A 16,981-nucleotide genomic window follows, 5' to 3' on the forward strand; every position below is an offset into this window, starting at 1 on the left:
GCCTCCCAAGTAGCTGGGACCACAGGCGCCTGCCACAACGCCCGGCTATTTTTTGGTTGCAGCCATTATTGTTGTTTGGCGGGCCCGGGCTGGGGATTCGAACCCGCTACCTTAGGTGTATGTGGCTGGTGCCTTAGCCACTTGAGCCATAGGCGCCGAGCCAGTATTTAACTATTTTAAGTGTCAGTAGGCATGGGAGGCCAGGGGATAGTGCAGTGCTAAAATGTCAGTCCTGGAAAGTCAGCATTGCATTTCAGATGATCTCAGAGGGGTTGAAGCAGCTGCTTTCAAGGGTACTTGGCTATGAGGCAGGTACAGTGACTGCCATGTGGCCGGCGCTGTGCCCTCGAGCTGCTTTCCATGGAGCATACCCAGAGTGCCAAATTGAAGCCGTGTGGGGAAGAGGTGAAGAAGTGGCCAGGCTGGGTTTGCTCAGGCACATCTGCCGTGTAAGGTCTTGGGAGGTTCAGACCCTACTTCCTCATTCCCCTGCTTGTCCTACAGAGACCCCAGTAGGTTGCAGCTTCTCTCTCTGGGTGCCCCCTTCTCTCCCAGGGGCTTCCCCCATCCACAGAGGTGAGCTGTACTGACACTCTTCCCTGTTCCTCATGTGACACAATTCAGCCTGAAAACTCCCCAGATGGCAGGCCTGAGGGATCCAAGCCTTATTTCATCAGTGTCATTAGGGGCACTGGGACACGCATTCTGGGCCCAGGTCAGGGCACAAGTCTGGGGCTGCTCTCGTGGCTATTTCCTGATTTTTCACTCTTGTCAATACCCCTGTCTTTCTTCATTTGATTGTCACTTGGCTGGGGTCTCCTTAGCTTGTTTCTTTTCCAAGGCTGACTTGAGGGATCTGTCTACCACAGCCTGGAGTGAAACCAAGGTTATAGGAGTCCTGAAGTGTCAAACAAATGATATACGAAACCATCCTTTATTTGTAATTCACCGCTTCACCCAGCCTAGGCATTCTAAGCTGGAGACATCCTTCATGTCATCTTTGAGTGTCTCCTGTTGCCAACCCTGGAGTGCTCCCTACACACTTGCCTTCCTGAGTTATCCTTCCCCTCGTGGCATCCTCAGGTTTTAGGCACGTGCTGGTTGAGTGAATGGCTATAACCATATAGCTAACCACTGGTATAACAGCAGGCCTTACAGAAGGGGTTGAGAACCTGTCATTTATTAAGGGCCAGTAAAACTAAAAACACAGAAGAAAACACTGAAAAAAAATTGAATACAACATGGGAGGTTAGTTTACTATTAGTTTAAAATTTTTCTACCCAATGTTAACACTTTGCAAATGAATAAAACCCTTTAAAAAATACAAATAATAAAAGTACACTTTAGGAAAACTAGCCAAGTGTTGGGAGGGGACACCTAGGAGACTGAGACAAGAAGATCGCTTCAGCCCAGGAACTTGAGGTTGCTGTGAGCTATGAAGCTACAACACTACCCAGAGTGACAAAGTGAGATTCTGTCTAAATAAATAAATAAAAATTATGCTTTAGGTCTATGTTTGGGTCTAGTAATTAATAAAGACAGCAAATCAGAGAGAGGAGCTACCTGGAGTAAAGGGAAAGACTTAGAGATACATGCCTAAAATGGACCAAGACAAAGGGAGAGACACACACAGACAACTGTAGTGACAACTGTTGTTTCCTGGGTGTCTGTGGGTGCCTGGCCACCCTAATTAATTTCATACCCATGCACGGTCTCCACTTCTCGGGACCCTCGCTCTCATTGTACAGATGAAGAGGCTAAGGAGTGGAGCAGTTCACGCCATACACACATGCCCACACACACACTCAGAGGCCAAGCTCACTGCTTATTTAACAAACAGAGAAATGCATAGTGCTGGGCCCTAGCTAGAAGAGTGAGAGAGAGACCAGCGTGCCAGGGCCCAGGGAGAGCATGGCCCTGGAGTCACATCTCGAGCTCTAAACATTTAGGACAGAGTGGCCCTGGAGTTCCAAAGCATGTTGTATTTTAGTGACCATAGCTATGAATTGCAGGCTTCACCCCCAGCACAGCCTGGGTGAAATTTAACTAAGGCAGTTCTGGTCCACAGCAGCCAATTCCTGGGTCCTGATTTACAGAGAGAAGGAAAGGAGGTTGCAGTCTGTGCTTCCTGCCACAACCTGACCCCATTCACCTTCGTCCCATTGTCAGATCCCCCTGCTTCCTGATCTGAGTCTGTGAAGTCGGCCCGTTCGGTCCAGGATGAGAAAAGGGAGGATTGTTGGGGGAAATGTGGAGACAAATTCCTGCCGGTCATCAGCTGCTCAGTCTTGTCCACATCTCCGAGCCTTTCTGGCCTCTTGCCTGGGGCTGCAGAACACCCTTCTCAGCTCCTCCTTCCTTCTTTGTTCTGATGCCCGATGACATCTTGTTCTGACATCTTCCCTGGACCAAACATACTCTCCCATTTTTCTGTCCCATCCATTCCCAAGTCCAGGGGGCTCCTTGGAGGTAGTCTGGGCTTCCCTGAAGAGAGGAGTCCCAGTTTGTGTGTGTTGGGGGGCCCTGCTCCCCCCTAGACCTCTCATGGAGGTCCCATGCACCTCTGAGCATCTTTGCCCAGGGAAGACCTTCTTTATTCCCTTCAGCTCATGGGTGAACTTGGTCCTGTCCTGGGGCATCTTGCTTCCATCGGCTGCTAGGGGTGGTCTCTGTCAAACCTGGCCGTCCAAACTGTTTGCAGCCAACACAGTTCAGAGCAAGCAATAAATGATGCAGAAAACAGTCCTGTTCGGGCCAATTTGGTTTCATTTTCTTCTAGTCCTGTGGGCCCTGGGCCTGACCCCTCATCTCCTCCCTCTCAGACACAACACAATGGCCATCGGTGTTGCCGTGGACGTCCTGGGCTGCACAGGCACTTTGGAGGACCGAGCGGCCACTCTCAATAGGATCATCCAGGTGGCTGTGGAACTGAAAGATTCCATGGGGGACCTATATTCCTTCTCAGCTGTCATGAAAGCCCTGGAAATGCCACAGGTAAATTTCCGCTTGCTTTGTGAGGCCCTCGGGCCTGTGTGTACTGACTGCTCTGCACAGGGGTCCACCATCAGGCTTAGCAACCCCCGGGCTATTTTAGTCTCAAAAAGTAAATTGAATCTTAGTGGAAGCTGCTTCAGTTAGGGGGCCACCAGGAGCAGTGCCCTGAGTATTTTGGCTCTGCTTTTAAAAACAGTGGATGATCACCAACAGTCCACAGTCCGTGGTTTCTCTTTGATGTACAGTAACAGTATCATCCTCCCGAACATTCAGTGTTCCTGGAGAGCCAATTAGGGTGAGACATCTGGCTGAAATGTGTGTAAAGAGACTGCTTCCATCCGGGTCAGCAGGAGTGTAGGCAGTTGGCGATAATGACTGGGAAAATGAGACATTTGGGGAGCTTTTATCAGAGATCCTTAGAGTGGTTTATCTCAAGTACGGTCCTCAGGTTACCTAAAACAGACTCCTGTTAAAAAACTCCCAGCCCACCTGCTGTAGAGCCCCCTCATTAGAGTTTCTGAAATTGGGCATTTGAATTTATCTGCTTTGACAGGAGTTTTTCAGGATGAGTATCAAACCTGAAATCCTGTATTTGAAATCAAACAGGCCTCACAGAGGAAAGTCACCCTGCTATCTTTATTGCTCAGAACCAGCTTTCCTATTTCTGTTCTTCCAAGCCCTGCGTGCTTGGAGGACTCAGTACGAGATGACAGTCCTGCAAGCAAAACCTGTAACCAGTAACATCAGAACTGCTGTTCAATTATCTCAGCTATTTTATAGCCACAAATGGGCTGAGATCTGCCAGGTGCTCACTGAAAATCCATCATTGCCACCAAAGAAGCCAGCTACATTCACCTGTCCCCCAAGTCAGCATGAGGCAGGAACATGATTTAAAGCATTAAAGCAAGGTCACCTCAAAACCAAGAAGCTCAACAACCTGGTGCCTTCACCAGGAATTTGGGGCGTATCAATTCCAGTTATAATACCTACAGGGCTTTTAAAATTCTTCAGATTGCTGGAATTTTCCAGGATCACTATTTGAAAAAGGCAACCCATATGTGTTCTGCCGTAATTTCAGGATATACTGATTTCTATAGCAGGGGGGGGTTCTAATTTTTCATTCAGGTGTTTTTAATTACATCATCTTTATTTCCTCGCACCCATTACTGCCTAGAATTTTGACAGCTGAGCCAACAGGCTAGGCTGATGCTCGAAGCCCTGAGCTTCCTCCAGGATGATAAAGGGGGTGTTCCGTGGGGTGGCGTGGTTGCTGTCTGATATGGCAGGTTAGGGACCTGTCCCAAACCACCACCTTCACAGGCCTTTGTAAGTGGCTCCTTCCTCCTTAGCAGTGTCAGACCTTTCCCTTCTGGAGCCCCTTAGCGTCAGGTGACAAGGTTATTCAGGACCTCAGTGTGAGCAGGAGCCAAGGGGGAGGGGAGTGGCATACCCAGGGGAAGCCCCAGGGGACAGTCACATTTCTGTGTCACCATCCAAACCTGCCCTTACCCTACAGCCATATACGCCACCGTCTCTGCTCAGCTGCTGGTGTGGAGAGGGCACACCCAGGAGATGAGCCTAACCCAGACACAGGCTTCCTCTAGAAGGGCAGATGCTCCAGGGAGGGAGGGAAGAAGGGATCTTAAGAAGAGAGGGCAGCATAGGGGTGGGCAGAGGACCACCAGCCCTAGCCTTTTCTTCCCAGCACACCAGCTGGAGCTGACCTTTCTTACCTCCCTCTTGGGATCCCTGAGAGCTCTTGCCAAGGAGATGAATCTCAGCTCTGCCACTTACCAGCTGGGAACGCTCGGGCAAGCTACCTAATCTCTTCTGTTTTCTGATCTGTAGAATGAAGCCAAAATACCTGCCTTATAGGGCTCTAAGAAGATTAAATGAAATTCTTCAAATACTTAAGGCAAAGTGTGCCCTCCCTTGTTTCCTGTGGAAACCTTGAGGCTTAGGCATCTTGGTTTCATGGTGCAAGTGGGGGACCATTTATCTTAGAATAGTCCGAGTCAGTGGCAAATGGCTGGTGTTGAGTAAATCATTCCGAAAGAAGTGAAAAGAGATGAGTAGTGACATACAGTCTGGGCAGTTCTCTGTGTGCCTCAGCCACTGCGTACTAGCAACACGAAGATGCTTCCTGTCACATTTCTGCATCTTCATCTTGTTACCACCCCTACGTTGGATGGTTACCAACGCCTCTCAAACTTAAAATAAACTCTTAGTCTAGAAGTTCCACTTCTGTAAATATATCCTCCAGATATGTCCACGTACGTACACTTTGCAGAATCTTTATGACGTAATTTTTTTTATGCCAAGATATATTTAAAACTCTTATCTATAGGCTAAACTACAGTGTCTCCATATGGTGGAATACTTAACAAAATAAGCCTGTTCTGTATGTATATCTATGGAATGATTTCCCAGTAAGGAACTGAAAAATGTATGTTGTAGATGTATGTATGCATGTATTTTTGAGACAAAGTCTCACTTTCATCCTGGGTAAAGTGCCTTGTAGCTCAGCAACCTCAAACTCCTGGGCTCAAGTGATCCTTTTGCCACAGCTTCCCAAGTAGCTGGATTACATATGCCTACCACAATGCCCAGCTATTTATAGAGACAGGGTCTCACTCTTGCTCAGGCTGGTCTCAAACAACTGAGCTTAAGTGATCCACCCACCTCAGCCTCCCAGAGTGCTAGGATTACAGGCATGAGCCACCATGCATGGCCCACCTGTATTTATTTTTAAAAGGGGTACATGGCACTCTGGGAGGCTAAGGCAGGTAGATCGCCTGAGCTCAGGAGTTCAAGACCAGTCTGAGCAAAGCAAGATCCTGTCTCTACTAAAAATAGAAAAACTAGCTGGGCATTGTGGTGGGACCTTGTAGTCCCAGCTACTTGGGAGGTTGAGGCAAGATTGCTTGAACCCAAGAGTTTGAAGTTGCTGTGAGCTGTGATGTCATGGCACTCTACCTAGGGTGACTGAGTGAGAGTCTGTCTTAAAAATAAATAAATAGAGGGCGGTGCCTATGGCTGAAAGGAGTAGGGCGCTGGCCCCATATGCCAGAGGTGGCAGGTTCAAATACGGCCCCGGGCCAAAAACTGCAAATAAATAAACAGATAAAAATAAAAGGGGTGTGTATACACACACACAACATGAGAGGACTTATCTCTGGGATGACCCATTAGAGCAGTTCAAAAAGAATAGGCTGGGGTGGGGGATTGCTTTTTCTCAGTACTCTATTTTGCCGTGTGGATCCTGTTCCAAATTTTAAGCAAAAGGGTAATTTTTTTTTTTTAAACAGAGTCTCACTCTGTTGACTGGGTTAGAGTGCAGTGGCTTCATGATAGCTCACTACCACCTCAAATTCCTGCACTCCCTTCTTCCTCAGGCTCCTGAGTAGCTGGGACTACAAGTGCCCACCACTACAGCTGGCTAAGTTTTCTATTTTTTGTAGAGATGAGATCTTGCTATTACCCAGGCTGGTCTTGAACTCCTGGCCTCAAGCAGTCCTCCTCCCTCAGCCTCTCAAAGTGCTAGATTATGAGCATGAGCCACTGTACCTGGCTGCAAAAACTAATTTTGCCTTTTTCAGAATGATAACACTGTTCTTTTTTCCAGATCACAAGGTTAGAAAAAACATGGACTGCCCTGAGGCACCAGTACACTCAAACGGCCATCCTCTATGAGAAACAGCTGAAGCCCTTTAGCAAACTCCTACATGAAGGCCGAGGTGAGCACAGCAGGCAGAGGACCCCCGGGTGCCCATGGGCCCTTTTGTCAAGCACTTAACAGGGCAGATTATGAAGCTCTGAGTTATCTGCAGAACTGCTGATGCCTCATCAGGACTTTTATCAGATAATAGCATTGCTTGGAGGTCTACAGTAGTGACAATTCACAGGCTAGGAGTCATCTCATTCTGTGCCTAAATTTGAAAAAATATGTTATGGAAAACTTTACTTCTTGTCCTTCAGAGTCTGCATGTGTTCCCCCAAACAATGTGTCAGTCCCACTTCTGATGCCCCTTGTGACCTTAATGGAGCGCCAGGCAGTCACTTTTGAAGGAACTGACATGTGGGAAAAAAATGACCAAAGCTGTGAAATCATGCTGAACCATTTAGCAGCAGCCCGATCTATGGCAGAGGCTGCAGACAGCTACCGCGTGAATGCCGAGAGGATCCTGGCAGGTAGGAGGCGGGTTTTGTAAGCTGCTGTCTAAGCTACTTTGTGTAGTAACAGAAATGAAGGAATGAAAGAGCTTGGAAGGCCTCAATTAGAAAAATACCAAGGAAGGAAGAATATCACAAATTCCATTTCTTATTTGACTGATCATTACTTGCTCTTAATTCAAAAATGACTTCAGTGTCCTATGTCTCCTTTCTTATGTCTTCTGCTGTCAGTGGTATATAGTAGAAGTTAGTAACTCTAGTAGGTCAGATTTGAAAAGGTATTGCACCAAGATGAGGCGGCAGAGTTTTATCTAGACCTCATTTATCTGTGCTCCTATTACATTTTTTTTTTTTTTGAGACAGTCTCACTCTCATGCACCAGACTAGAGGTCCATGGTGTCATAGCTCACAGCAACCTCAAACTTGCTTTTGCTCAGACTGGTCTGGAACCCCTGATCTCAGGCAATCCACCTGCCTCGGCCTCCCAAAGTGCCAGGATTACAGGTGTGAGCCACTGTGCCCAGTCTGCACTCCTGTTCCTTCCCAGTCACACTGTCTCAGCACGAGACACCTTCTGGAAAGTCTTGGGCAGAGTGTTGCATAACTGATCTTTCTTATAGGTACTATGGTAATAGAAAGCAGCTTCTTCAGTTACTGTCATAAACATTTGCCACAGACAGGGTCAGCGTAGCACTACACTAACTCGATGCCCTCCAGGTGCTTAGAGGCACAACTTCCCAGAAAAACATCTCCATTGATTATAAAAGAACACAAGTAGCCAGAAAAGAGAGAGAGAAAAGGATGGAAGTTCCATTCAGAAGGTCTAACAGAAGCAAAGCTGTTGAGAGAGCTTAAGAAAGAACAGGAACCACAAGCACATGGGTCTGGGGTAGTGTGAGTCATGACCTAAGGAATAGCCAGCTAGGCTGCACAGGGGGTGGGCACAGCTGGGAAGGGATCTGTGGCTGGAGAACAGCCAGCATGGGAGGGCATCACGTGGTCAGACCTATGTTTTGAAGTAAAATACCCGGCGTCTGTGAGGAGGAGGCTGGAAGGCCTGTTGGCAGAAAGACCATTCAGGAAGCAAGTGCTAGACAGAGACCTTTGCCAGTGCAGTCAAGAGGGACGACTGTTCCCTCTTACTACATTTTAAAAATTGTTCAAGGACCCACAGTTTGGTCCACAAAGCTAACAACTATGTGGTAAAAGAGGGGACTATTCATTTCATCTTGAGAAAAGGTGGTTGCCTCAGACCACATACCTGTTCCTTTTTTTCCCTCAAAAAGCTCTCCAGCATTAGCTAGGTGGGACTCAAACAATAGAAGCACACAATTCAACAAACTGTTAGAGTGTGTACCTGTACAAAGCCAATGAATATATTACATTGGATGTCGTATGAGCCAATATATCAGGATGGGTTTTGAGAAAAGTGGGCCCAAAGCTGTTCTACAGCAAGTCACTTTAAAGGCAGCTGATGGAATTTTTCAGTTGATCCTGTCACTGCTAAAAGTGACAGTGAATACAGTGAAGGCAGAGATTTGCTCACCAGCTCCCTCCCAGGATAGAGGCTCAAAGCATGTTCATTGAATGAACGGAAGTCATCAACTGGCCTTTGGTTGTTTAAACATCAAGGATATTCTAGCATCCTCGGGAAGAAAGGTTCATATTGTCCTTTCCACAACCAGAATCCTGTGATCTAGAGGGAAGGATTATATTTAATGATGAAGCAAACTACCCCAGATTAGGATGAACACCACAATTCTTTGCCAGAGGCTTCCTGCTTCTCTGATAAGCATCTTAAGATCCTTAAGTAGACAGGATCTTCCCTGAAATCAGAATAGAGTCAAAAAACAAAGCCACACACATGACTTGAGTCAGTTGGTTTTTGAAAAAGGCACTGGAACTATTGGATGTCTTTACACAAAAAAATAAATCTTCACTCGAGGAGGCTGAGGCGGGTAGATTGCTTGAGTTCAGAAGTCTGCAACCAGCCTAACTGAGACCCCATCTCTACTAGAAAAAGAAAAACTAGCTAGGCGTTGTGGCAGCACCTGTAGTCCCAGCTACTCAGGGGGCTGAAGCAGAAGGATCGCTTGAGCCCAGGAGTTGGAGGTTGCTGGGAGTTATGATTCCATGGCATTCTACGGGGGGCAACAAAGGGAGACTCTGTCTCAAAAAAAATAAATCTTAATCCTTGTCATACTGTACACAATTAGTAATCCAAAAATAGATCCTAACCCCCCCCCCCCCAAAATATAAGAGCTGAAGTATAAAGCTCCTATAAGGAGATACAGGAGAAATTCTTTGTGCCCTTGTGTTATGTAGAGATTTATTAGGACACAAAAAGCATGAACCATAATGGAAAACATTAATAAATTTTTAACTTTTGCTCTTCAAAAATACCCAATTACGATAGTGAAAGGCAAGACTAAGAGAAAATACTTGCTAACTGTATGTCTGATAAGGGATGTATATCTAGAATACGTAAAGAATTCTTACAACTTAAGACAAAATTTAAGTAGGACAAAAAATGTGAATAGACACCTAGAAGACATACAAATGACAACTGCAGGAAAAGATGTTCAAAGCTTCAATTATTAGGGAAACATCAATTTAAACTACAATGAGATGCCACCACATACACTATCTAGAATGGTAACATTTAACAAGAATGACAAAAATAGGCCAGGTGTGGTGGCTCATGCCTGTAATCCCAGTGCTTGAGAGGCCAAGGCAGGTGGATTGCCTGAGCTCACAGATTCAAGACCAGCCTGAACCAGAGAGAGACCCTGTCTCTAAAATATAGCCGGGCGTTGTGGCAGGTGCCTGTAGTCCCAGCTACTTGGGAGGCTGAGGCAAGAGAATTGCCTAAGCCCAAGAGTTGGAGGTTGCTGTGAGCCAAGATGCCACGGCACTCTACCAAGGGTGACAAAGTAAGACTCTGTCTCTCAAAAAAAAAAAAAAAATAAAACTAAGGGTTGGCAGCATGTGGTAAAATTGGGATCTTCATATGTTGCCAGTGTGAATATAAAAGTACGGCTATTTTTTGAGTAGAGTTTGATGGTTTCTTTAAAAGCAAACATTTACTTACCATATGATCCAGTGGTTCTAGAGAAATAAAAACATGTCCACGTAAGCGTTCAACATTATTCATAGTAGCCAGAAACTGCAAACGAGACGAAGGTGCATCAGTGGGTGGACGGATAAACAAAATGTGCTGTGTCCAGACAACTGGCGACTCTTCAGCAATGAAAGTGAATTACTGATGGAATAATCTTTAAAACATCATACTAAGTAAAAAGAAGTCAGACATTAAAAAGTCCATATTGGATGATTCCATTTATGTCAGACTTCTAGGAAAGGCAAAATAGTAGAAACAGAAAATTCAGTGGTTGGCTGGGGTTAGGGGTAGGAATTGACTGCAAAGAGGTACAAGCGGTACAGACGTGTTCAAAAACTGGGAGTGACGGTTGTGCAGTTGTACAGATTTACCATTATAAACTGCCAAGCTGCAGTAGGCGTAGCGTATGGCATGTAAGTCATCCATCAGTAAAGTTGTTAAAAACAAACAACAGAAAAACAAGGGAACAGGAGCACTCCTTCCTTCCCGCAGCACTGCCACCCACAGTGGCGTGTCCCCACGGACTCCACACCAGCCTGTGGAAGTGAGCTTAATTGTTACCCTCTGAAGGAGGCAGGTCCTTGAGGTTGGAGCTCTGCCCGCCCAAGTCCACAGGAGACCCTGCAGTGTTTTTAGGTTCTGAGAGAATCTAAAGTTCATTTTGATCTTAACCAAGCAAGTTTCTAACACTATGTTTTTAGCAGAACTCAGGTAACTTTCTGGGTGGTTTTGTTTTGTTTAGGTTTTCAACCAGATGAAGAAATGAGCGAAATCTTGAGGACTGAATTTCAAATGAGATTGCTGTGGGGCAGCAAAGGTGCACAAGTCAATCAGACAGAGCGATACGAGAAATTCAACCAGATTTTAACTGCCCTGTCACGTAAACTGGAGCCTCCTCCTGTAAAGCCGGCAGAGCTTTGATGACCCTCCAGAGAACCTTAGGATATCATTTCAAGCATCTCCAGTTTCTTCCTTGGGAAGCTCATCATGTGATAAAGTAATAACGTGCAAATCTGACAATATACAGACCTTTAGTATCCATAGGATATTAAACGTGTAAATTGCACAGAGCACACTTATTTATGAATGGCTAAAAATTACTACTGATTTTTAAGTGAATGATAATTTATTATTAAGGTAACAGTTGCTAATGTTGATTAGCTAATTTCAGAGAACACCTGGCTATGCTGGCTGGTTGCTTTCTGTTCTGGCGTTTGACCAATTTAGTTTTAATTTCATGTCAGATGAGTGTAAATAAATAGAAGAGTTTAAAAGAAAAGCATGAAACATTTCTGAAGGTATCAGTTGTATGATATTCTTTAAATAAATATGAAAAAATGTAAATAGCCATGAATGAAAATATATCTTTTTGTGAAACAGTTGTCTCCAGTCTCTTTACTATAAAACAGCTTATCAAAGTATAATAGGCTTCCTCCTAGCCTCCCGAGGCACTCTCTCGGCTAGCCACTGTAAGCTGATAGGAAAGCAAAACTGATGAAAGTGGTATGAACAGGCTGCTACTTTAGGAGACAGAATGGTGACACAAGATAGCAATGGCTCCAGATGACCTGGGTTCCAACTCAAGCTATGGTGCTTGCTGGACTTTGGCCAAATTGGCCTCATTGAGTCCCACATGCAGCATAGAACCTTGTGCAAACTGAGCTCCCAGATGCTGCTGTCACACTTTACCACGTCTCTTCAGGTATTTCCAAGTAAATCACCTGTTGTCTTCTAGCTGATAAGTACAGCAATGAGCGTTCTAGGTTTGTTTTCTAGGTTTACGACTTTGCAAAGGGGATACTTTCTAGTTTATTCCTATCCTCGCCTGGGCATACAAGACTTTCAAATAGTCTAGCACCCTGCCACCACCTGTCAAACACTTAACAATTTGTTTATTCTTCTTTTAAATAATATTGGGACCATACCAAATGTTACATCTATCTTTCCTCAAATAGGTTGTAAAAATTTCTCCATAGTGTTAAAATAGCCTTTGAGAAAGCATGGCTTATTGCTTCTAAAAGTTACACTGTAACTTAACCATCACCCTGTCATCTTAAATATGCTGGACTTAGTATGAGACTCTCACTGTGGTCTGTTCAATACAACAGAAATATTTCAAATCCTGGACTCTTATTTCCATTAATATGGCCTAGAATCATGAGGCCCTTCTCCCATGTTTTAAAGGCATCATCACATTGTTATTTTTTATTTGTTGAGAGGAACCAAAGTACACTTCTATTTCTGGCAAGATGGTGGTTCCTAATTGCCTTAGAATGCCCTGTTTAATAAACATGCCTTTTACTGTACAAACTTGATAAAATGAAATGAGGCAAATCCCTAAGGAACAACCCTACCCTCCTCCACCAAAAGTACAGCAAAGGTAAGTCAACTCCGTGTGACAACTTAGAAACCTGAGGTAAGCATTAGTGTCAGCTCAGTGAATGAGAGACTGTCCTGGGGTAACTGAACATAAAATGCCTCCACTAAATTAGGGACCCTTTAAGGGTCCCTGTTAACGGGCTGGGAAAAAAATCCAGGTTGCCAGGAAACATACCTGTCTTCACATACAGCTCCAGGAGTAAAGTAAATGTAATGATGATAGTCTTTGATGGGCATTTATAACCCCAGGCTTGTCCTCATTCAGGTCTGGAGAAAAATGTACAAAACCCCAAACTAAGAAATTGGTTTACATCCATTCCAGGTTGGTGGTTCCTACCAGATATAAAGCTCATTGTAAACTGTCATTAGAAATTTAATATATAACAGAGTGATACTACTGATCAGTGGGGAAAAGGATGATTTTTTAAAATAAATAATTCTTGAACATTTGGCTAAGCAAATGAAGAGAAAAAAATGGTTCCTTACCTCCTATCAGACCCTGAAATAAAATCTAGAGGAATTAAGAACCTACATGTGAAGAGCAAAACCGTAACACTTATAGAAGAAAAATGAGAATACCTCTTTTTACTTGGAGTCAATTAAGAATTTCTGAAGGTATAGCCGGGCGTTGTGGCGGGCACCTGTAGTCTCAGCTACTCGGGGAGGCTGAAGCAAGAGAATCGCCTAAGCCCAGGAGTTGGGAGTTTGCTGTGAGCTGTGACACCATAGCACTCTACTGAGGGCAATAAAGTGAGACTCTGTTAAAAAAAAAAAAAAGAATTTCTGAAGGTAGACCAAAAAAGCATTTTTATTATGAAATATTGATTAATCTGCATTAAAATGAAGAACTTCTATTCATCAAAAGATAATATAGAGAAAAGGAGCAAACAGAGAGCTTAGCAAAATGTAAACCTGACAAAGGGATCAGCACGGCAGGCAGCCTCCAAGATGGCCACCAACACTCCCTGCCTCCTGCTCACACTCACATTGTCCCTTCCCACATTGTACCAGGGTTACAGGGCAGAAGTAATGGCAGGCAGCCTCCAAGAAGGCCACCAACACTCCCTGCCTCCTGCTAACACTCACATTGTCTCTTCCCATGCTGTACCAGGGTTACTGGGCAGAAGTAATGGCATGTCATGTGTGTTAAGTTATAAAAAGACTGCAACTTCCATCTTGAGTCTTGGATCACTCACCCTGGGGCAAGCATCCCATGGAGTCCACACACCAAGGAATCAAAGTCTCTAGCCAACAGCCAGCAAAGAACTGAGGTAGGCAGCAACCACTTGAATGATCTTGGCAGTAGACACACCAGCCCCAGACAGAGTCTTGAGATGACTGCAACTTCATGAGAAACTGAGCCAGTGTCAGCCAGCTATGCTACACAGTAAGAGAGAACTACCACAACCAGCATCTCATCCACAAGAACCCCCATGAATTAGTATGTTAAGACAACCACATAGGAAAGTGGACAAGCTGGGCACTGTAGCTCAGTGTTGAAGTGCTGGCCTTTTAGGCTCAAAGCTCACCTAGACCTGAGTAAGAAGATAAAAAAAATACGAGCCCTAGCAAGAACGAGACCCCCCCCCCCCAAAAGTAGCCAGGCATTGTGGTGGGCGCCTGAGGCAAGGGGATCACTTGAGCCCAAGAGTTTGAGGTTACTATAACGCCATGGCACTCTACCAGGGTGACAAAGTGAGACTCTGTCTCAAAAAAAAAGGAAGTGTGCAAAGATGAAAACAGGCTTTTCACAAGATGGAAAAATATACAATAAACATGAAAAGAGGCTCAGCATCAATAAGCAGGGAAATGTTCTTTTACAGCCTTGGAACTGACAAAAATTGAAGTCTGACTCCTAAGTATTGGCCAGGATTGTACCCCTTACACAATGCTTGTAGCAGTGTAAAAATGTTACAATAATTTGGGGAGGAAAACATGGTATTATCTTTTAAAATTGAAAATATAACTCACAACTTGGCAATTCTTCTCCTAGGTACAGACCTGACAGAAACTCTCACATCAGTAAACATGCACGTGGATATGCATAAGCAGAATTGTTTTTTACCAGCAAAACTCAGGAAATAACCCAAATGTCCATCAAGAGGATAAATTGTATATACAGTGGAATACTATACATAGTAAAATGAAATATGCGTAAACACGGATAAAGCTTAGAAACAGTGTTGAATGAAAAAGCAACCTCAAGACAATGGAATATTCAAAATGTTTGACAAGTGAGATGTTTCTAAATATACCAATGTATAAGAGAACAAGTGAAATTCTTTAAATTATGTAATAAAAATTTACCAAGTGATAAAAGCACAAATCATTCATCAATTACTAATAATTTTCAAATCATTTGTTGAAACAAACTGGTTGGTACAAACTTTTGTTTGGTATGGGCAGCTAAATGATGCCCTCCCATTCAACACAGGGAAGGAACTGCAAACTTTTTCAGTGACTTCCCCCTTTAAATTCAGTTATTAACTTACTGATGTGCTGTCTGGCACCTGAAGTGAGGGGACATGCAGCTGATCCCCATCTTACCCTCATTAGACAGCATTGCACCATCTGGCAGCTAGCTACACAGCTGCCAAGACTTGTGGCGCCCACTCCAGAGTGCAGAAAGGGAGGAAGAGGGGGTGACATGAGTGGGGACAGCTGATCTTGGTTTGCCAGAACTGGGAGCTTGTGGTTTCTGTCTGTCTCATTCCACTCAGACTGTGTGCCCCACTCTAGCCAATCAGGAAACCACCACTGACTGGCTGGATGCCAGCTATGACACAGCACAAGGCAGAAAAGGAAGGAGCAGGAGAACAGGGACACTGGGCGAGTCTGCTAGGGCTTCTGCTTGCCTGAGGTGCATTGGCTTGGTCTGCCTGGCAAGGGAGGGAAGGGTGGACTTGTGGAGGTGAAGAGGACAGGTGAACGTGACCCTCCTATCTGGAGACCACCCAAGGGAAGGGGAGAACACAGCAGGAGTTGAGCGGTGACTCGCAGGACACTCTCTTCTGGGCAGTCCTTCTCCTTACACCTCTTTGAACACACAGGCAAACTGCTCTCCACCAGAGAATACATTGCCAAAATAAGGCAAAACTTGGGACCCAGTGCGGTGGCTTATAGCAATCTGGGAGGCCAAGATCAAAGGACTGTTCGAGGCCAGGAGTTCAAGATCAATCTGTCTCTACAAAAGAATATTACCTGGGCCTGATGGTGCATAACTATAGTTCCAGCTTCTAGGGATGCCAAGGCGAGAGGATCACGAGCCCAGGAGTTTGAGGCTGCAGGGAGCTGTCGTCAAAGCACTGTACTCCAGCCTGGGTGACAGAGTGAGACTCTACCTCTTTAAAGAAAACAAAACCAAAAGTACCCTTTGAAAACCATGGAAGGGACCAGGACCCATGCTCCCTTCCAGTCTCCTCAGCTGCTTCAGAGCCCAGACCCAGCTTTCCCTTCACTGAGCAGGGTGAGGTGTTCCTTTGTGGGAGACTGAGGTGGGCTGCCTGGGCCCTCGCTCACCCTAGGGCAGTGGTTCTCAACCTGTGGGTCGCAATCCTTTTGTAACTGTGAAAATACATCACGGCATTAGGAAGGCTGAGAACCACTGCCCTAGAGGTTATGAAACCAGAGGACTCTCCAGCACCTGAAATAAGTAACAGCCCATCTACGGTGAGCCCTTCTTCAGCTTGTCTCCAGTGCTCACACCAGAAATGCCTTGGTTTCACAGTGCTGTATGTGGTTTCTGAGAGGAACCACATGTACTGAAACTTCATGACTAACTAGGGTTTCTGTTGTTGTTTCTTACTGCTTTTCCTAGTTACTACGTACCAGCCAGTGTGGAAACAGTGCAGTACTTAGCATTCACTATGGTCACACATCAAAATGCGCTAGCTGCGGCTCAGCCCTCCTACAGACCATCTTTACGGACACCACACGTACAGAGCTCAAAAACAAGAAAGGCTACTCAGGTTTAGGAAAAAATATCCACGTGGTAAAACTACAAAGATAAACAAAATAAACCCAAGATTCAAGATAATATCAATAGTTACCTTTGGAGGAAGAGATGATAAGTTTTTCTATTTGTTAAGTTGGGTGATATATGTATTTATTATGGTTGATAACAAACATGTACATTTTCTCCACATGATACTGTTCAGGGATCAGATTCCAGGTTTACCAAATCAGCTTGTCACAAGCCTATTCTATAATGCTGTCACCATCTTACAAAAATAAGTGAGAAATATTGTCAAATTGAAATTGTGCAGAAAGCAAGACACTGTGTCTTAGATTTCCCCATTTGTATCAAAAGAAAGG

The 16,981-nt window shown here is 44.8% G+C and overlaps 1 protein-coding gene across 5 annotated transcripts in view; it reads left to right on the top strand.

The window, feature by feature from the left end:
* Positions 1-11,670, top strand: part of BCAR3 (BCAR3, NSP family adaptor protein) — a 110,381-nt gene extending 98,711 nt beyond the window's left edge. For 2 of the 5 annotated variants that reach the window (XM_003784147.3, XM_023509778.1), the window contains 4 exons: positions 2,823-2,994; positions 6,620-6,731; positions 6,973-7,185; positions 11,031-11,667. In XM_003784147.3, coding sequence (XP_003784195.1) covers positions 2,823-2,994; positions 6,620-6,731; positions 6,973-7,185; positions 11,031-11,209 — 676 coding nt within the window. In that variant the 3' untranslated portion in view covers positions 11,210-11,667. Of the gene's footprint in view, positions 1-2,822; positions 2,995-6,619; positions 6,732-6,972; positions 7,186-11,030 lie in introns of all 5 variants that reach the window. The other 3 variants (XM_023509777.1, XM_023509779.1, XM_003784146.3) reach the window with 2 other exon arrangements.
* The last annotated feature ends 5,311 nt before the right edge of the window (positions 11,671-16,981 follow it).

Source organism: Otolemur garnettii, unplaced genomic scaffold, assembly GCF_000181295.1.
Source record: "Otolemur garnettii isolate 467f Iridium unplaced genomic scaffold, OtoGar3 scaffold00010, whole genome shotgun sequence".
NCBI lineage: Eukaryota > Metazoa > Chordata > Mammalia > Primates > Galagidae > Otolemur > Otolemur garnettii.